Raw genomic sequence first — 22035 nt, 5'->3', positions numbered from 1 at the left:
TACTGGCATACATGCTGTATCTTCCCACACAGGGACTGTGTGTAGCAGCACCATCTATCCATTTTAGGAGTCCTCCAAAGCAGACTACACTGGTGCCAATGAAAAGGCCTCCAGGAAACATTTGTTGAGCGAATCTGTTCCTTCTCTATTTTTATTATCTCAGCTAATGGTACCCTCCCAGGGGCCCAAGTGAGAACTTCAGAAAATTCCCTGGCTCCTTCATCTCCATTTTTTTTTTTTTTTTGCATCTGGTTAGACTCTAAGTTTTATAGATTCTCTCTCCTCGCTATTTGCTCTGCCTTATTTCAAGTCATCAGAGATAACAGCCGAAAGGGCAGGAAAATACAAAGTGCATTCAAAGACTCTTCCTTGAGTCTCAATTTCCTTATCTTTAAACTGCTTTAGACGATCACAAGGTTGTGTGAAGATCAGATGAAAATGTATACGAGAAAGTACTTGGGAGCTTAAAGCACTATAAAATGTAAGATTAGACCATAAGCCATGCACTTGTACAGTGTCACCTTGGAGGTGGTTTTCAATATCTGGACTCTATTTTTCTAATCTATACAATGACCGGTTCTGTAGTAGGTAAACTTTGGAAAATGCTTTTTAGCTCTGCTACTCAAAGATTTGTCAGTATTCAAAGTACAAATTTTCTTTAGTTCTGATTTATAAACATGAGCCGGATATGAGAATTTACATGGTTTAGCCTCAAGAGGCCCCTGTGAGCAGGTGTCCCCTGAAGAAGCACCATCCAGTCCGGCCACTGGACAGCCCTCTCCACTCAACCAATACAGTGTTTTCCCTGAAATGACAGGCTGACTTCTTCATTTCCAAGAACATTTCTGCCAAATACCCAAGTCTGAATAACTACAGTTTACTCGCCATGAAAAATGTGACTAATTCAGGTGGCAACTCGAACGCGCAGGAGTGGTTAGTGTGTGCGGCCCTATTTTGTCACACAGAACGTGAAAAGGACATGTACTGAGGGGCCAAGCCTTAATAAAGTTGACTGCTTCATCAGGGACTTTCTAAAACAAAATTGGCTTCTGCTTTTTTTTTTAAATTGCGAGCACCCACAAGGAAGACTCCAATGACCCCTCGTCTTGATGGGCACTGAGGAGCCAGCACTTTTGCCCATCACTGCTTCTGTGTAATCAGCTCAAATGTCAACACAGTGATAAAGACACATGGCTTCTCAGTATTGTTATGAAAACAGTTGTGACCTCACAGGTTCCTGCAGAGTCGTAGGCATCCCCAAGGGTCCAAAGACTAAACTTAGAACCACTTACCTAGAACAATGTGGCAAGCGGTAAAAACTCAATAAATATTAGCCGCGGGGCGCCTGTGTGGCTCAGTCTGTTAAGCGTCTGACTTCGGCTCAGGTCATGATCTCGCAGTTCACGAGTTTGAGCCCCGTGTCGAACTGTGTGCTGACAGCTCAGAGCCTGGAGCCTGCTTCGGATTCTGTCTCTCCCTCTTTCTCTGCCCCTCCCTTGCTCATACTCTGCCTCTCTCTCTGTCTCTCTCTCAAAAATAGATAAAACATTAAAAAAAAATAAAAAAATATTAGCCATAATAAGAAGTCTAAAACATTATTGTTATTATCATTATTACTACCACTGCTGCTATTACCACTAGGGATACCATAAAAGAGACAGTGCCTGTTACTAAGAAATTTAAAACGGACTGCTTTTGGATAGCTTTTAGGGATGCAGGTCTCTGAAGTTAGAAATCTCTATGTTAAAATGACTATTATTATCAGAACATGTATTTGCTTGTGAAATGCTTGTTCAGTATTTACCCCTAGACAGACGCAGAAAACAGAGAGGAAGGAAAAGATGGAGAAGGAAAAGATTGGGGAGGGGGTCCTGTGGTGGTGGTGGGAGGGAGAGACGTGGAAAAAAAGTCCAGCCAGAAGAGGACAGAGAGGAGGACTGAGGCAAGGAGGGAGGAGAGAGAGAATGAGAGAGAAAAAGAGAGTAACCTGGGCATTCAAGGGAAGGAAAACCTGGCCTGGGACTGCAAGGCCACGTGTAATAAGTGTGTTGATGACAACATAATTTGCTGCTTTCAAATACTGCACCCGGGCAACTGAACCTGCAAGTGTGAGGTAGTTTTCAGAAAACTAGTCCTCTGGCAAAAAGAGATGTTACAGGAATAAACTAAAGATGTACACTCAAAAGGAAACTACAGCTCCCAAAACACATATTTGTGTACGCACATGTCTGCCCCCCACCTACTCAGGACACTGTTTTGAGAGACTTTTACCTCTTGATAATTAAAGCATAAAGAGGAAGAAGAGATTAGTTTTATATACATACATGTACGTATACATATGTATTCCCATAATACCTTTCATCTTTCTGTGAACCACTGAAAACTTTCATCGCAAACCAACATTAATCTTGGGTGGTGGGTTCTATTTATTTATTTGAGAGAGAGAGAGAGAGAGAGAGAGGAGCAAGGGAGAAGCAGAGAGAGAGAGGGAGAGAGAGAATCCCAAGCAGGCGCCGCGCTATCAGGGCAGAGCCCGACACAGGGGCTCAATCTCATGAACCACGAGATCATGACCTGAACCAAAATCAAAGAGTCAGGCGCTTAACTGACGGAGCCACCCGGGCACCTCTAGAACTGTGTTTTAAAAGTTAAAAAACATGAAAAAAAGTCTCGCCAGATTCAGTATACAGGGCAGAGTGATGGAGTCTGAAGACCCATGCTACTAAAACTACGTAGAGGGACCGAGCCAGCTGCTCTAGGCCTGATTTTCTTCTCAGTGAAATAGAGATGAGGTCTGTCTACCCATTGTCCTATGAAGATCAAGAACATCCCCCAAAGTTTAAATAATATATAAATGAATTGTGATTAATGTAAGGTAGAATTATACCCATGAATAGAAGACTAAATTCTCACTGACCTATTAGTTGAGAAAATCTTAGAAGTATACTGTAGTGATTATAAATGTGCCTGCAGTTTAGAGAAAGGTTGGAAAAAATACAAAAGTATTCTGATAATGAAAACTAGAGAACAGTGATGAACTGGACAGCATAATGATGTTCAAAAGTAGCAAATACATAGCTGTGAAACATTATAGTAATTTAGAACCTCTTATTTCTCCAGGACTTGGAGCACTGGCCAACTTGAAAGTCCTGGTAGGGCCCTGGAATGGCATCTGTATTAGCTGGACCATTTCTACTGGCTGGACTGCGTTAATGTCAACAATGGGAGCCATCAAGCTGAAATAACAAAATATTCCCTTAAGGCCATCCTCTGTTAGTAGGCCGCAACCTACCCTAAATCTCTGCTTTCCTATGAAGCTATGTGGTGAGAGACTGAGAAGCAGGTGATCTCTTAAAAAAGGGATTAAGCCACTGGCCTACACGAATAATTCTCAAACTTCAGCACCAGTCAGGATCACCAGGGGGGCTTGTTTAAAAAGGAATTATTGGACCCCACTCCCAGAGTGCCTAATTCATGGGTGGGAACCAAGACTCCATATTTGTACCAAGTTCATACAGGATGCGGACGCTGCTGGTCCAGAGACCAACATTTCGAGAACCACCAGTCTATTACAGGTGCGGGCAAGCTTTTGGTAAAGGGCTAGATGGTAAATATCCAAATACCTTAGACTTTCAAGGCCACAGATGGCTGCTGTTGCTGCCTTTTTTTTTTTTTCCAGCAACCCTTTAAAAATACAAAAACCATCCTCAGCTGGAGGCCTATAGAAAAAACTTTGGTCTGTTGTAGAGAGGGGAGGAGCTTTCTATCTTAGATGAGATATACCTTTGTTTATTTATTCAGGTCTTCTTTTGATGTTTAGTAATATTTTATAATTTTCTCAAAAAAAAAGAAAAAATGTTGCAAATGTCTTCTATTAGATTTAGAGGTTTCTGTGTTGCTATCTTGAGCCAATAACAACAAGAAAGGCAAACTTCATACCTCTTATTTTCCTTGCCATACTGATAACTAGGTTATTTTATATACTCTAGAATTTTAGAAATAATAGTGAAGATCACTGTCTTGCCCTTGACTTTACAGGAAGGATTTTCAAGTTTCACAATTAAACAGAACATTTGCTGTAGGTTTTTAGAAGATACACTTACAGAAAGTTTTCCTTTGCTAAAAGTTTTGCCTGCTTTATATAAAGTTGAATTATAGCCAGTGTGGTTTCTATCTTTATTGAAATAAACATTTTCCCTCATTTTGTTAATGCATACACATTTGTATTTGCTCAAGTAAGTATGGAAAAAAGAGAAAACAAATTCAGTTAGATCAAGGGAAAAGGGAAGGGACTGATGAGGCACATGAGGTGAAAGATGTCTGATGTTTACCTTTTTTTTAATTTTGAGAGAGTGCACATGGGAGGGGCAGAGAGACAGAAACAGAGACAGAGACAGAGAGAGAGAGAGAGAGAGAGAGAGAGAATCCCAAACAGGCTCCTCACTGTCAGCATGGAGCCCAAAGCTGGGCTCAAACTCACAAAACTTGAGATCATGACCTGAGCCAAAATCAAGATTCAGACGCTTAACCGACTGAGCCACCCAGGTGCCCCACAATGTTTACCTTTTTATGTGATTTTTATTGGTGAACTGTACCTAGTCAAAAATTTTATTGGAAAGCATTTTTTTAATGTGGTAAATTCCTCTGCTGCATTTTCTGATCGTGAATCATCTTTGCATTCCTGGGACCAGCAAAACTGCTTGGGCCTCATGTGTATGTGTGTATCTCTGTGATGGGGACAGTGGTAGAAATCTATGGCTCCCAACTCAACTTCTTGAATACTCACTGATCTATTTATGTTTTTTACTTCTAACTGAGACAATTTGAGGTCATTTTTCTTTTCTCCAGAAAGCTTTGCACTTACTCTAAGTTTTATAACTTACTATGATAAGGCTGGTGATTGTATTCTCTCAGGATTTTTAAAAAACTCTCCACCACATCTATAATTCTGTCTGCTGTTTGCTCCCAGTGTAAGTCTTTGCATTCATCCCTTTCTATTAATCAGTCATCCTAGGTTTGTCTGTTTCACCAGTCCTTTCAAAAAAACAGCTTAGGGCACCTAGGTGGCTCAGTGGGTCTGACTCTTGGTTTTGGCTCAGGTCATGATCTCCAGGTTCGTGGGTTTCAGCCACGCATGGGGCTCTGCACTGCCAGCATGGAGCCTGCTTGGGATTTTCTCTCTCTCCCTCTCTCTCTCAAAATAAACAAACAGACATTAAACAAACCCAGCTGAAGTTTATTCTACTATCTTCTTTCCTATACCATGAATATCTGCTCCTATTGCTTTCCTTCTACTTTCTCTGTAAATTTATTCATGTTCATTTTGTAGCTCCTTGAATTGAATCTATTGCTGATTTTTATGGGGGCCTTGTTTTCTAATGAATGAATGTAAGACCACAGATATTCTGCTCAGCTTTAACTATTTAATAATTTCCATTGTGATATCTTCTTTAACCAATGGTTATTTAGCAGAGGTAAGAATTACACACATTACTGGGAAGTTGTTAACCCGTGGGTTATTTAAAGGTATGTTATTTTCGTTTCCTGACATTTGATTTTTGAGTACCTGTTTGACTTTTTTTCTTTTTCTCTTGTGTTTTTTTGGGAGCTGAAACCTGGGATTTGTGACTTCTAACATAGTTGCCTAATGGCATAAAAACACGGTGCGTGTGATCTAGCTGCTTTGGAATTTCTGAGACTTCCTTTATGACCTAATATGTGGTGAATGTTTGCAAAAGCTGCAAGAGAACAAATATATTTTCTTTTTTTTAAGTTTATGTATTTATTTTTGAGAAAGAGAGCACAAGGGAGGAAGGGACAGAGAGAGGGGGACACAGAACCTGAAGCAGGCTCTAGACTCTGAGCTGTCAGCACAGAGCCTGACGTGGAGCTCAAACCCCCAAATTGCGAGATCATGACCTGAGCCGAAGTTGGGTGCTTACCGACTGAGCCACCCAGGTGCCCCTATATTTTCTAAAGTATATATATTCTCTATTGGGCAGGAGAGACTATACATTTATACACACACATATACATATATGTATCTATGATCAACTCTGCTCGTTGTGTTAAACGAAAGTCTAAAGTCTTGGGGAGCCCAGCTGGCTCAGTCAGTAGAGCATGTGACTCTTGATCTCAGGGTCATGAGTTTCAGCCCCACGTTGGGGGTAGGGTTTGCTTAACACAACAAAAAAAACCATTTTTCATAAAATCTAACATCTTAAGGCTTTCTTGCCTGCTTGTTCTGTGTATTTGTGAAAGGTTTGTTAAAACCATTCAACATGTTTGTGGATTTCTTGAATGTCTCTCATAATTCTGGGAGCGTTCGCTTTATGTATTTGAAGGCTATGTGGTAAGACACTATTTTATGTTGTTAATTCCTAAATGTAATACCTTTTCAGGGTTCCATTTATCAACAGTAGAATCCCTTTTGAAATGTACTGATGTTTTTCATTCTAAATATTTCATCTAACAAAAGTGCTGCCAACACAGTATCACTTTTGGTTAGTATTTGTTTTGGACACTTTTTTCCATCTCCTTATTTTCAAGTTTTCTGCATTAATTTTAATGAATTTAATTAATTAATATAGTGTTTTGTAGGTATAATGCAATTAAGATTGTAAAAATCTGCTCTGTTAATAAGTATAAATTGGTTTACATTTATGGTAAGGTGATAAAGTTGGGGTTATTTTGCTGTCTTACTCTCTTTTCTAGTTCCTATGCTGTTTTTCTCCTTTCACGCTTCCCGCTGGAGAGATTCACCTTTTCATCCCTCCATAGCTTGGAAATTAAATATTTATTTCTGGAGCTCAGTGGTTACCCTTATTTGAAATATTCACATTTTATTGACAAAATCTACAGTTAATTATCTCTACCTTCCTTCTAAATAATTCAAGTCCTTCCAACCCCCCTACACCTGCTAATACTGTTAAAATTTTTTTTACTATTAACATTTAGTTTTTTTCTTTACTGATTTATTTACCCATTTCTTTGCTTTTCGTTGTTTCTGGATCTTTCTGCCTCTTTCTGGGTTCTATATTCTTATTCATGAAGTAGTCTAGTAATTTTTTATTAGAGATGGACTGTCATTCTTTGTATATCCTAAAAGAATTTACCCTCACCTTTGACTGAATATTTTAAATGGGCAGTTACCTCCCTTAGCATTTTCAGGAAATTATTTCACTGTTACCTGGCATTAACTGCTGCTGAGGAGAAATCAAATAGCAGTCTGATTTCTGTTCCTTTGCAGACAATCTGTCACTTCTTTCTGGTTGTCTGATTTTTTTTCTTTGTGGTGTTTTGACAGTTTCACTATGATATGCCTAGGGAATAATTTCTTTTTCCTTCATGATGCTCAGATCTTATTATGCTTTTTTAACCTGAGGATTTATTGTTGTTTTAAGTTTTTTGAGAGAGACAGAGAGAGAGAGAGAGAGAGATGGAGAGAGAGAGAGAGAGAGTCCCAAGCAGGCTCCACACGGTCAGCGTGGAGCACAGTGTGGGGCTTGAACCCACAAACCGTGAGATCGTGACCTGAGCCGAAATCAAGAGTCGGATGCTTAACCGACTAAGCCACCCAGGTGCCCCACACCGGAGGATTTAATGTCTTTTTTAAACTCTGGCAAACTGTCAACTATTTTACCTTCCAACAGCACGGTCTCTCTTTCCTTCTGGAAGTCCTATTAAATGTATATGGGGTTTCTCATGTCTTTTATTTTCTCTTACACAGTTCTGATTTTTTTTCCTCCAATGATCTGGATATAGAGTAATTGCCTGTACAATAACTTAAAAACTGTCTATGAATGTCCTATGTCAGTGAATATATAGCAGTATAATGGGAAAAGAAAATCTTCTGCAAGTCATGGCCCTACTACTATATATATAGTAAATAATACATATATAAAGTAACTAATGTCAAACACGTTCTATACATACATGCCAAATCTCTAAGGTCAACACAAATTCTGCTGAAAACAGTTTGGATTGAAATGTAGCAAATTTTTGTCCTCCCTTTCCTGGATGAACAACTGCAAGGGGGAAAAAATTATAATTTCTGTGAGCTCTACTCCATCTCCTTGAGATCTAATCAAACCAAACTCGAATGAGGATTAAAATTTTCAGCGATGAAAAATCATTCATGCACTCCACCACCCAGAGGACACAGATTTGGTAAACAGACCCCTCTTTGCATGCAAGCTTTTCAAATAGTTGACTAAATACAAGTGACATGTTAGGAATGACAGTGTACTAGTCATAATCTCTAAAGGTGCATAATCTCACTAAACATTTGGGATGAACATATATGAAGAAGAGAAGGTATCAACAACTTAAAGAGATGAGTTAAAAAAAAATATTTGCCAAGCACTGATCAAAGTTATTACTGAGAATAAAGATTCACAAATCAGCAGGTCTATCAATTCCCTACCCCATCACCCATTTACCGCTCAAGTCTCCCTGCAAAGTTACAACCTTATATTCTCCACGACAGGGGCTTGGTATTTTTAGATATGGAACACAAGGACAAAAATTGACAAACTCTTAAAATCTTTTCCTCTTATTCTGATCATGACAACGTTAAAATGTTAACCTTGAGAATGTTATAAACGTGGAACAAAATTTAAGAAACTTCAAGTGTCTATCTGCCTACCTTTTAAAGGCCTCCACTCTTGGAGGTTAATACATAACTCATTAGTTATGAGGACTAATTAATCTGTGGTCTCCCACCATATGCTAGCTCGAAATGGAGCTGGGGTATTGCAGATACAAAGATTCTCTCTCCCTCTCTTTCTCACCCGCCCACCCCAAGAAATTCCAAACTAATCTAGAGATAACTTATTGAAATTAGGGAGAGCTGGTAAGGTTTTTGAATTCAATATCAATGTAAAAAAGTCAAATGTACTTTCTGCTAACCAGAAACAATCATTTAGAAAACTCTTAAGAAATACCATTTAAACAACCACAAATACATAACATGTAAAGTATCTGGGAATAAATTTAACAAATGTGACTTAACTTCTATGGAGAAAATTATAAATCTTTCAACAAGGAAGTGTTTAGCAGAGATATACCAGGTTCTTAGATAGGAAGACGCAATCATGATGAGGTCAAGTCTCCCAGAACTGGTCTTCTGATTTAACACAATTTCATTCAAAATCCCAATGTCAGTTGTGGGTTTGTTTGTGTTTTTTTGCAGAAACATGATAGGCGGATTCTATAATTTACATGGAGGAACAATGGGCCAAGAAGAGCCTGAAGAAGTGATTTTCACAGAAGCAGAAACCAAATGGCCCATAAAGAGAGGAAGAAATGCTCAATCTCACTGGTACTCAAAACAAGGCAATTAAAACCACAATGAGCTATCCCTACACCCTAATCAGATGGGCAGCAATTAACAACAAACACACACCAAATTTTAGAGTGGGGAAAAACAAGGGCATTCACAAACTGCTGGTTTAAATGAAAACCGGCGCAATCACTTTGGGAAACTGTTCAGCATTACCGAATAAAGTTGAACAGGTGCCTCATCTATGACCCACACATTTTGCTGTTGGGCGCAAACCCTAGAGCAGAAAGTTCTCAAACTTCACGGTCTCAGGACCCCTTTAATACTCTTGAAAATAACTGAGGGCTCTAAAGAGCTTTTTAGTTTATGTGGATTATACGCGTAATTACTCCATTAAGTATTAGAACTGAAAGTTTTACACATGACAACACAAAAGCACATGTTCTATCAGCTGTCAGAGCAATGACATCATCACATGCCATGTGACCTCTGGAAAATGCCACTGTATGCTTGTGAGAGAAGGACAGTGAGAAAGGAAAATGATGTTTTGGTGTTATTGTAAAAGTAGTTTTGAATTCTCAAGCTCCTTGAAATGGTCTCCAGGAACTACAGTTCCAACTAGTGAAAGTCTAGGCATCAGAGATCTTTAAGACTCTTTGGGCTGCCTGTGTGGCTCAGTCGGTTAAGCGTCCAACTTCAGGCCATGATCTCGAGGTTCGTGAGTTGGAGCCCTGCGTCGGGCTCTGTGCTGACAGCTTGGAGCCTGGGGCCTGCTTCGGATTCTGTGTCTCCCTCTCTCTCTGCCCCTCCCCTGCTTGCACTCTGTGTGTGTGTGTGTGTCTCTCTCTCTCTCTCAAAAATAAACATTAAAACATTTTTTTTTTAAAAAAAGAACGTTTGGAGCAGCACTGCACATAGTAGCAAAACTTAGACACAACCCCAAATCCATCAACTGGTATTTTCTTTTTTTTTTTTTTAAACGTTTATTTATTTTTGAGACAGAGAGAAACACAGCATGAACGGGGGAGGGGCAGAGAGAGAGGGAGACATAGAATTGGAAACAGGCTCCAGGCTCTGAGCCATCAGCCCAGAGCCCGACGCGGGGCTCGAACTCACGGACCGCGAGATCGTGACCTGGCTGAAGTCGGACGCTTAACCGACTGCGCCACCCAGGCGCCCCTCAACTGGCATTTTCATTCCATGCACTATTACACGGGTATAAAAAGGACTCAAGCACACTTACGTTTGATAATACGGATGACTCGTGAGTTAGAGAAGCGAGTCATGGAGAAATACATTCATCTTCTAGAGTTTAAAAACAGGTAAACTTAATAAAGGACTGATGTGGAATACGTCACAGGTGGTAAAACTAATGAAAAGCAAGAGAATGAATAACAGCAAATGCAGGACAAGCAGCCGCCCCTGAGTGGCAGGGCTGGGGGTACACAGGAAGTTCTGTTTCTTTGGCTGAGTGGTAAGTGTATAGGTGTTTACTCTATTCATGGTTTATACAATCTGTACTTAAAAGAGATTTCAAATTATAAAAAATAATAAGCCAAGACAGGGGCGCCTGGGTGTCTCAGTTGCCTAAGCATCCAACTCTGGATTTCGGCTCAAGTCATGATCTCATGGTTTGTGAGTTAGAGCCCCGCGTCAGACTCTGGGCTGACAGTGCGGAGCCTGCTTGGGATTCTCCCTCCCTCCCTCTCGTTCTACTTCTCCCCCACTTGTGTGCATGCATGCGCTCTGTCTCTCAAAATAAACTTAAAACAATAATAAGCTAAACAAAACAAAAATTAAAGGACTAGAAAATTATCGGAAAGAAAATTATTTAACAGCAATGAAAGAAACCACAAAGGAATGGATAATTTTGAATACATTCAAAAAAATGAAAAAAGTGAAAGTGAAACAAACAAGTCCAAACCAATTTTAAAAGCCATAGTGATGAAAAAAAAAAATTGAAACTACAAATCGATGTAAATATATGAAAAGTAGGTTACTCTCACTAGTAACCAGATGCAAACTAAAATAACCATCAGTTAAGAAATGATAACACTACACATGGGGAAGGCTGTGGGAAGACTAACACTTTCACACGTGGTGGTGGGAATAAATCTTGGTGTGACTTCTGGGGAGGAAAAGTTAGCACGCATATGAAGTGTCTTAAAAACAGTCACACTCTTGAAACCAATAATTCTACTTCTAGACATGAATCTTAAGGAAGCAACCTGAACTACCGTACAAAAAGCTGTATTAACAACTGGAAAGAATCTACATATCCAAATAGGGAGTATTGAAGATAAAAGAAAATTATCTTTTACTTAGGGGACTAAGTATTAAATGCTTACTTCATCCATATGGGGAAATAAATTTGATCGTGTCAATAAAACAATGCAAGCCCTAAAAGTACACACACAATAGCCTTTTAACTACTTTTTTAATGCATGGAAAAAAAAGACCAGAGAAAAACTGCATCTACTGTTAGCAGAGCCATCTCTGGATGGTAAACTTATGGTATGACTTTTTGGTATGATCCAAATTCATTTAAATAAACTCACACATTTGGGAAGTCAAGAAACAAAGCTAAAATAAGAAAACCCACCAACCTTTCAAATGTTCTCCAAACTCACTTGGGTACACACACTTTGCTTTTGTTCAAGGCTCTCCATGGTACATTCCCACTGTTTTTAGCGGATGTGCTCACCCCCCCGCCCCACCCCGACTAAAGCTCATCAAAGCGGACTTCCCATGGCTTCCCCAACATGCCCTGCACCTTCTCACTACAGCTCAGACTATTTGATCCATCTGGATCACTTTCTCCACCGGGCCAAGTTCTACCATCTTCCCAAGCTCATGAGAAACACCACGTTTTCTATGAAGTTTTTTTCTCACTTTGTGCTAACCCAATCACCCCGACCAGATGTGATCTTTTCCTTGTCTTTGACTTCTACAGAAATTTTAGCACCCTTATTCCTCTTGACACAATTTGCCTGAACTCTAATAGCCTGTTTTAACGCCTCTACTGGATTGTAAGTTCAGGAAGGGGCTCTATCTGTCTTCAGTTCTTTTTCTAATATTGACACACTGCTTCCCAGAAATAAGCACATAATGAGTATTTGAGGAACCAAATAAATTACTGTCACAAGGGAGTAGTCTCTTGCCTTGGCCACAAGAAGGAGGAAGACAGAACGGGAAACGTTTCTTATTTGAGACTTAGCGTGGAATTTCTCACAGAAACAATGACAGAAAAAAGGACCATTTGTAATGCATGAAACAATTATGGACTTTTATTTTTTTTGCCAGCCACAAATCTATCCATAATTGGTAACTTAACTTCCATGGAAACAAAAATGTGCTTGGAATTCCCAAGAACCTACCTCCAAAAGAGTTTCTGGAGTACAGCCAGTGCTTAAAGTGACATATTTGCAGATAATATTTTCCTTTAGGAAAAATATCACATTTGTTTGCTTAAGTCAGCCTTAAGTCTCTTCTGAAAACATTGCTAATGATAATAGGGTGAAATGAAAGACAGAGATAGAAGAAAAGTGCCTGTTCTCTAAGCACTTGAGTTAATTTCTAAAAAGTAAACCTGAAAGGGCAAACACAAGCAGATCAAAAACCCCTTTTTACCACTTTCCTACTTTTCCTTTACCTGATGCAGTATCTCAGGAAACTCAAACTTTAGAAAATCTTTAAAGATTTTTATTTTTCCTTTCCCGTGCAAGTCTTTAAATTAATTGAATTAGTATTTACAACAGCTGTGCAAGATGTCCCACTCACACGTCACGTGTATTCACACATACCCAAGTGTGTATATTTAAGGACAAAACCCTGCCTATAAAGTGTTTTACTTTGACATAATGCTTGTCTTTATGAAATGTATTGTGAGGGCTGTTCTTTGTCAGATTTTGGCGGGGGTGGGGAGCCAGTTCGGACGACTCATAATGCAGACTTGGATTAATCTCCCCATGTATACATTTAAGCATTGCTATATTGAGTATATATTGAAAACTGTGTTAGGTATACTGAGGTGAGTCAGACCCTGCCCTCCACGTCCACAGGTTGCCCTAGACCCAAACACATTCCATCGGACGAAATGAACAGTAAGCGAGTAAACAAACGAACGTGATAATTACAGGTTATGGTAAGAGCTGTGAAGGAGACAAACAAGACAGGGAGGCTATTTAATAATCAGGAAAGGTCTCTCAGAGATATTTAAACCAAGATGGGAAAGAAAAAAAAATGGTCCCAGCCATACACACTATCTGGGCAAGAGCCTTCCAAACAAAGAGAAGTGGAGAGCTCCGAGATAAACACAGATTCAGTCTGTTTGAAGAACATAAGAGACGCAGTGTGGCTGGTCGTGTTTTTCCAACTGTGGGTCGCATAGGTTGTGATGTCAATTTTGTGGGTCACTGCACCAGGGAGTCGTAGGTTTTCAGAATAAGTATTCTTGAATGAACTTTTGCTTTGGTTATGTGTTCATGCGTAGTAGATTGCAAGATGTGATATGTTTCTGACTGTGGGCAGTGGTGAAATCTGTACTAAGCGAAGAGAGTAGTTACGGATTAGGATGGGGGGTGGGCAGCAGCTACAGCATGCAGGGCCTTGCTGTGTAGGCCACCATAAAGAACCGAGATTTTCATTCTAGACACAGTGGGAAGGTACTGAAGGGTTTCAAGTTGGGGAGTGACACGATCCAATTTGACATGCTGGTGTTGCCAAAGATTTTCACTGTAGTGAAATTGAGAAAACTTGAGCACAAGCCCAGGCCTAGCCACTAACACCAAGGATTTGGAGCAAATCACTTAATCCCTCTAGATCTTTCTTCATTTTAAAAATGAGAAGGTTGGACTAAGATGACTTTTGAGATCTTGTCTATTGCTACATTTTTCTGACTACATACACACACACACACATACATATCCTGCTTCCTCCTTTGGGTGAGTACATGGCTATTGGGGAGCCACGAGCACATTAGGTCAAGTTCTGGATTACTTCTTAAAATACTATAAACCATGTGACTGTAAGAATTACATCTCTACAGAAAGCAATTTTAGAATTATCTCTTTACTGGAACCAGCTATATTATTAGACATGAGATCTCTGGGCTAAAAGTGAATCGAGTGCTTTTGCAACTCTCTAGTGCAAAGTTTGGGATGTGAAGAAAATTGACAGGGAGGATGAAAAAAGATTTACTGACCAGGTTATTTGGAACACATTTCCTTATTTATTCTAGGTCATCAACTGACATTTAATCTAGGGCAGTCTAAAGTTGCAGAGAACCTCTGCTGAGCCCTCAAGATGCAGAAGCTTAACCCCTTCCACAGCAGTCAAAGTGATTATGCAGACAAAACAGTTGTTGAGAGCTTGCAATAGGTTAACCCTATGGTAGACAGTTTGATATATGCTTTTTCAGTTAATCCTCCTAACGTAATTATTCACGTTTCACAGATATGGAAACCGGGGCTTAGAAAAGACAACTAAGCTATTAAGTGGCAGAGTCAGGATTCAAATATTTATTCCACGTTTATAACACATTATCCTGTAAGTTTTTAAAAATGACTGTACAAGGATTAAGCCATCAGTTTCAAGTATCTGGGACATCTGTTCAACCACATGAACACATAATATTCAACCAATGAATCAATTCTGGACTCACAGGTACTTTGCTAGGTACAGTGCGGGATGACAGAGAACTTGTTCCAGTACTGGAGGGTCTGCTCCGTGGGTAGCATACTGGGTAGTATGAAGTGGAATTAGGCCAAGTATCCAAGGAATTTGTATCCCCAATTAAGTACACGTGAATAGCATTACGGCAGTTTCCACGTTTTTTTCTCTATTGTTGCTGGTGAAAGGTCAGCACAGAAACTGTGCACTGTACGGTGTCACCCGTGCCGTGGGCCTTGCAAGTGTCCTCCAAGTTCCATAAACTTGAGATGCTAGAAACTCACCAATTTCCAACTTACATTAACCCTTCAGGAAGCAATGGGCGTATCACCTGCCCCATTGGAGCCACCGTGCATGGGATGTTAGAAGAAAACCTTGGAAACGTGCAGGGCCTCATCCCTGTGAGGGTCGAAAGGGTCCCTAAAGCCTCCCACAGAGACGCCCGCAACACCTTCGGAAAGTTGGGGACGCTCACTGCCTACCTGCCTCAACACCGAGAACGCGGTACCCACCTGTCACATAATCAGCTTCGAATCTCCGTCGGGTCTCAGAGACGAGCTTGGCTTTATTCTGGGTGTGACACTGAAAGGGAGACACGAAGGGACGCTTAGACACCACGCACACCATCCCGCTTCCCTTCAGCCCAGCCCACCTGCACTTGGGGGCACGGCCCCCGGACTTCAGAGGAAGCTTCCGGATCTAGGGGGGGGGGGGGGACGGCAGCAGTGCGGTCGGCTCCTCACCTCGGCCATGGTCGCGCTCGTGGACGTGATTTCGATTGCCGTGGCCACTTCCCCACCTGTCCGAATATCTCATCACTGGCCGGGAGGGCCGGGAGGTAGAGAGGGAAGGGCGGGAGGTGGAGACCGTCGCGTGACACCGGGAGGCGGGCGGAAGCGTCGCCGCGCTGCCCAATCTGATGCGGCCGCTTGGGTCTGGAGGCGGGACCAGGCGCTTAGCGTGGCTTTCCATTAGCTTCTGGTGCGGGCTCCGCTCCCTCAGACAGCCCCTGCACTGCGGACCCGCCTCCGCCTACCGCCGGATCACGGGAGCTTACAGCGCCGAGCTCCGCCCGAGCAAGCTCCGCCTGCCCCTCTCTTTCACAACCTTCCCTGGAGGCCCCGCCCCCTCAGCCTCCCTTGGCAACCGTCTCCGGGCAGGCTCCGCAGGCACCGCGCGCCCCGCCTCCTCTGCTCTCGACGCAGCCTCCGGCCCCGACCTCCCAGGATGCAGCGCGCGGGCGGGAGGTTTGGAGCCGAGGGACGCTGCGCCCGCCTGGGGCGTCGGGAACGTGGCGCCTGTCGGACTCTGGACGCGCGGGCTCAGGTATGGCAGGCGCGTCGTCCCACACCTTCCCCTGGCCTTCGCGGGGCCGGGCGGCAGAGATGGGTTGGCCCCCCTTGTGCCCTCTTTGCGGAATAAGGGGATGGAAACGAGCTTGCCGGGGCCTATGGCCGTCATTCTGTGGAAAGATGAGTAGATTTTAAGTGCTTGCCGTATTGGATTTTTTCGCTTGAAACTTTCTTCACCCCGCCGCATCTTTCCCACTTGGAGTGTGAGAAATTTATCACGGATTATGTTTTTGAAACCTTTAAACTAGAGCAGTTATAGAAAGTTAAAAGATGTAAAGCACCTTACAGTTTATTAAGCTAGTTCTCAACCGGGGGGCAGTTTTATCTCCTAGGAGACATTTGGCAGTGTCTGGAGACAGTTTTGGTTGTCATAATGGGGCAGGGACCAGCTACTGGCCATCTAGTGGGTATTGCTAAATAGCCTGCAATGCATAGGGCAGCCCTTACGACAGTTACCCAGGGCAAAATGACCTTAAGGGCCAAACTTGAGAAAGATTTAGGTTTATAGGGCCCTGGAACAATTTTATGGTTGTCGGCCAAAAAAATGGAAAAGAAATCGTTTTGTGTTCGATAACGCTGCCTTTTTTAAAAAACTGAAAGATCCTGAAAACTAGAAAGAAATGCCCCCATATTTCCACCATCTATAGTCAACCACGATATCCAGCCTTTTTTTTTTTTTTTTTTTTTTTTTAGTGTGTTAAAAATGTGTTTGGGGAAAAATGGACACCTTGTTTAAAAAATAGTTGAATACATTGTTTAAAAATAACATTTCAGCTCTAGCTACAGCCCCCCTCTGGCTCCACTCCCCTACCCTGATACCTATCTCCTCCAGAAATAAACAGTCGCTGGAATTTGGCATGAATCTTTACAGAATCTTTGCTTTTTACATTTTGGACCAGGCTGCCTGGGTTTGAATCCTGGCTCTGTTACTTCCTATTTGGAGGTCTTCGAGAAGGTCCTTAAATTCCATGCCTCCGCTTCCCCATCTGTAGAAGGGGATTATATTGCCTGTAGTATAAGGATGTAGCGAGGAATAAGTCCAAACTGCTTAGAGTAGCACCTGGCACAGAGAAGCACTCCAGGAATGTAGCAATTGTAAGTAAACAAAAAAAAAAACAACACCCCAATAATGTTTTATGTGTTTTGATTTAGATAAATAATGTACTCAAGTATATATACATTTTTCTGTAGCTTAATTTTTTTCATTTAGTTTTTGAAATCTAGCCAGGGCGGTATATGTAGATCTGATTCATTCCTGTTAACTATAGTATGATATTCCATCTGTATGTATTCATTACCCTATTGATGGTCATGGAAGTTTTTACTTTTTTTCCTAATACAAGTAACAGCACAGTGAACATTCTAGAGCAATGTCTTTGTGCATTATTATGTAGGATTATTTCTCTGGGTTCATGTCTACAAATGAAATTGATGGATGTATGTATTTCAGGTGACTGACAAATTGCCTTCCAAAGTCATGTCTCCCTTTAAGAACTCATAATTATCTCCTAACTAAACTGATGGCTTTGCCTCCATTCTTACCTTCCACCATCGTCAGCACTGTCACCAGGATCTTTATAATTCAGAAGTGTAGTTCCATGATTTCTGTTTTTGAAACCTTTCAGTGGATTATCATTGCTTAGAGAAAGTTAGAAGTAATGACAGAAAACCTTTAACTTAGTCTTTCCTAATCCTCTTAGTGGATCACCATTCCCCCACTTTTCACCTACATTTCAGATGCACTAACGTGTTTTGGGAAAGGGAAAATGGAGCTTGGTTCTGAGTAGGCTCCAACAAATGATTTCTAGTTAGGTAGGAAAACGTACTAACAGCAGACCTATTCTGTAGCCAAGTTGATTTACTTGGGTAAATGTTCTATACGTTGGGAAAAGTACATCTATCGGTATTATGCTTATAAAATTATGTTTAATATTAGGTGAAATTTTTAGTGGGGTGTCTTAATTCTACCTTTTTTTTTTTCAAAGATACTTTCTGCTGGTCATACTTGATACAGTTTCTCAGAGACATTCTTAGATTTTATCTGCAGATAATATGCTCTTTTAGGATCTTCCTCAACCAGACAGGTAGTTTATTTAAAGAGTTCTGAAATTTATGACACCCAGAAGAATTTATTAGCATTTAAAAATAACATTGTTTATTTGATAGGAGGCTGGGAGGGAAGAGTGGGTGAGGGCGATAATTTATTGCCAATCTACTATATTTCTGTTAGTGTGTATTATTTCCCTAGTATACTCATCTGTTTTCATTTTATGTACAAAATATACAGTCAACTTTGATATATGGTAATACAGAGCAGGAAACGCTCAAATTAATTGTGTAGTATTTTATAAATAATCTGCCCCCCCCACTGCTCCCATTAGCTACAGTGGGAGATAAAACTTAACTGGTTTTAACCTGTTTTTTTTTCTCTTGTAAGGGTGTAAGGCACCACAGTGTAAGCCATTATTGTAAGGGTAAGTAAGTAAAAATTCAGATGACCTAGAGACTGGAATAGTAAGCCTGGTGCCCTGATAATCAGGGTTTGATTAATCAGAGCTTGTTTATATTGGTTTTAGAACTTCTAAGTTGAATCTTATTTTCAGTTGCTTCCAGATTATTTCTTTTAAAATTTTTTTTTTAAAGTTTATTTATTTTGAGAGAGAGAGAACATAAGTCAGGTAGGGGCAGAGAGAAGGAGAGACAGAATCTCAGGCAGGACCCACACTGTCAGCACAGAGCCTGATACAGGGCTCAAACTCACAAACTGAGATCATGACCTGAGCCGAGATTAAGTTGGACACTTAACCGACTGAGCCACCCAGGCACCCCTGGTTCCAGATTATTTCTTTGTAAAAAAAAAAATTACCATTTATTCCATAGACTTAAAGGTTTGTTTTATGAACATATGCTAAGAACTTTTAAACAGATGTTGCATTGGTATAAATTAAAATAGATGTACATAGGTATGTGAATTCAATAAGTCTTGAAGATGATAGAAAGTTTGAGAAAAAAATTTATCTTCATAAGTAAATATATTAATAACTTCTAATTTTTAACTCTTAAGGTGATCCATTTTAAGTAACTTATTTAAAGTGTGCGTGCTTTTGCAGTAGTATTTAAAAATAGAGACATTTCATGTTACAGTCATTTAAATCTATTTGAATCCGAATCCATGAGAATAAGTTTTCTTTTTGCCAAGAGCTCATGCTAAAAGCCTGTTGGATTAGGATTATAACTGGGCTTTGAATGCCATAATAAACTTTATAGCAATGGTTTGCAACCTTTATCTCAACATCATTCATATGTTCAATACACAATGTTTAGCCTCTATCTTTCCAGGTAGTAACTTAAGGATCATAGATCTATTGAGAAAGGGGGAGAGGGTACATGCAAGGTTTTTGAGTTAGGGGACAGTTACCAGATCAAGTTTGTGTTTTTGGACAATAACTGAAGTAGCATAAATAAATTAATACATTGGAGGGGAAGAGAGACTAGAGTAAGGAAGACCAATTTAAGAAGATTTTACCTCAGCCTCAGTGAGAGATGAAAGCCTGAACTACCATAGTGGCAATTGGAACAGAGTTGGAAGATAGTGGTTTCTAGGTTAAGGAACTTGGTGATAACATTAAAAGAACAGAATGTAAGGGGTCTGATTTTCTTAAGTCATAACTTTATTAAGGTGCAACAATACATACTCTAAAGTTAGGAAAGGGGGAGAGTCTGCTGACCATTTAGTAGTCAGATTCTCCTTACTTCTGTCACGCTTGGATATTGGTGAACCAGAGCACTGTGTTGATTAAACATTAGTTGTGATACTTAATACTAAAATAACAAATGTAGTATGTTTGATGGAGTCACTGAGTTCCTGAAGTCTCTATTCTCATTTGGCATAATTCTTTTTTCTTTCTTTTGTTCAGCTTGATTGCTTCCCATTACTTTCTTCTAGATTACTAATTCGTTCCTCTGCTTCTTCCAGCCTACTGTTCGTTCTGTCAAGCATGTTTCTAATTTCCTTTATTGAGCCCTTTTTCTCTGTTATGTTATTACTTATCTCTGTGTTAAGGGTCTCACTCATATCTTCCAAATTCCTTTTCTGTGTAGAAGTTACTTCTGGTTATTTTTAGTACGATTAAGAAAAGTGAAAAACCTTTCATGTAAGTAGGTAGTAAAAGACAAGTTCTTAGATCTCTATCTCAGATTATGTCGTATTAATGCTAATATATATATATATATATATATATATATCATTTAATGCTAGAAAAAAGGAAACTTTTTTAGAAATCTAAGAGACCTGACATGTCTGTGGGAAATTTTAAATCAATTATTACTCATATATTTTGTTGTAATACAATATTTATTTCTTTAAACTAAAAGATAGTTTCATAAGTAAAAGCCACACCTTTGATTTACCTACTTAGCTTCTTTACTGAGACAGCTGAAACTACTTTGTAATATTACTGTCCCAGATCTTTGCATTAGTTGCCTAACAACAAACCAGTAAGCCAGTGACTTCTGCTAGTTTGTATTATGATACAGTATCTCCAGTTACTTCAAGTAATAGGTTTCATGAAATTCTCAAAAACAGTATCATCAACTTAAACAATTACCATGGAGCTATGTATTTATCTGTTACTATATGACAAATTATTCCCAAACTTAGCTTAAAACAGCAAACATTATCTCAAAGTTCCTGAGGATCAAGAATTTGGGAGCAGCATAGCTTGGTTGATCCTTCTGGCTCAGAATCTCTCCAAGGGTCTGAATCATCTCAAGGAGCTGCAAGATCTGATCCCAAGAAGGCTCACTCACATGGCCATTGGCAAAAGGCTGAGGCCTTGCTAACTGTTGGCAGGAAGCATAGTCCCTTGCTGTATGCACCTCTCCACGAGGATGCCTGAGTGTCTTAATAATATGGCAGGTGGCTTTCCTCATTGCAGGTGATCCAAGGGGCAGGTCAACGAGGAATCCACAGTGCTTTCTGACCCAGTCTTGGAAGTCTCAAATTGTCCCTTCTGCCATATTCTCGTGGCTAAGAGTGAGTCATAATGACCAGCCCTCACTGAGGGAGAGGAGAATTAAGTGCCACTTCTTAATGGAAGGGATTTCAAAGAATTTATGAACATTGTTTAAAACTACAACCAATGATGTATTTGGAAATTCGACAATAAGCTATGGCATCTCCAATTTGAAAGTAGTTGCTGACTAATTTAGTCTGTTTTAATAGAATTGCCTCGAAATTAAAGTTATTTCTATAAAATGCTGCCTTAAGTTAAATTTTTAGATGGTTCAGTGATACTTTTTTTCTATTTGAACTCTTGGTAGATTTTTATAATAAAAGAACAAGACCTAAGCCTTTGGAGTTTCTCATTCAACAGAGGAGAACATTATTGCTTAATTGCATATGACCTAGTTTTATATCTGAAATGGTTGAATTTCCTGGTGTAAATGATCTGCAAGTAGAAAAGAAAGAGTATGAGTTAGAGTTATTTATAGTGGAGAGGGACCTTTCAGCGTTCCAAAACTGTTAGTATGCGACTGTTCTGATGTTTCCAAGGTTAGGTACTATAGAAACCAGAGCTGGCCATGATGGTGATGATAATGATAATGGTAGCAGCTAACCTTTATTGAGCACTTTCCATGTGCCAGGCTCTATTTTAAGTGGGTTATATTAGTTAATTTAATACCTTGTGAGGTAGTACTGTTACTACACCCTATCTATCATATGTGGAT

The 22035-nt window shown here is 40.1% G+C and overlaps 2 protein-coding genes across 5 annotated transcripts in view; one reads left to right on the top strand and one right to left on the bottom strand.

The window, feature by feature from the left end:
- MOSPD2 (motile sperm domain containing 2) overlaps positions 1–15844 on the bottom strand; it is a 53537-nt gene extending 37693 nt beyond the window's left edge. For both annotated transcript variants that reach the window (XM_006943574.3, XM_006943573.3), the window contains exons 1-2: positions 15697–15844; positions 15466–15535 (exon numbers count right to left, since the gene is read on the bottom strand). In XM_006943574.3, the coding sequence (XP_006943636.1) occupies positions 15466–15535; positions 15697–15705 (79 nt within the window). In that variant the 5' untranslated portion in view covers positions 15706–15844. The remainder of the gene's footprint in view (positions 1–15465; positions 15536–15696) is intronic.
- An 83-nt stretch (positions 15845–15927) lies between these two features.
- Positions 15928–22035, top strand: part of FANCB (FA complementation group B) — a 74637-nt gene continuing 68529 nt past the window's right edge. For all 3 annotated transcript variants that reach the window (XM_045051294.1, XM_004000294.6, XR_006593343.1), the window contains exon 1: positions 15928–16279. The gene's annotated coding sequence lies outside the window, so the exon portion shown is untranslated. The remainder of the gene's footprint in view (positions 16280–22035) is intronic.

Source organism: Felis catus, chromosome X (genome assembly GCF_018350175.1).
Source record: "Felis catus isolate Fca126 chromosome X, F.catus_Fca126_mat1.0, whole genome shotgun sequence".
In the NCBI taxonomy this organism is placed as follows: domain Eukaryota; kingdom Metazoa; phylum Chordata; class Mammalia; order Carnivora; family Felidae; genus Felis; species Felis catus.
Note: the sequence above shows the minus strand (reverse complement) of the source record. Positions and strands in the feature narration are given on the sequence as shown.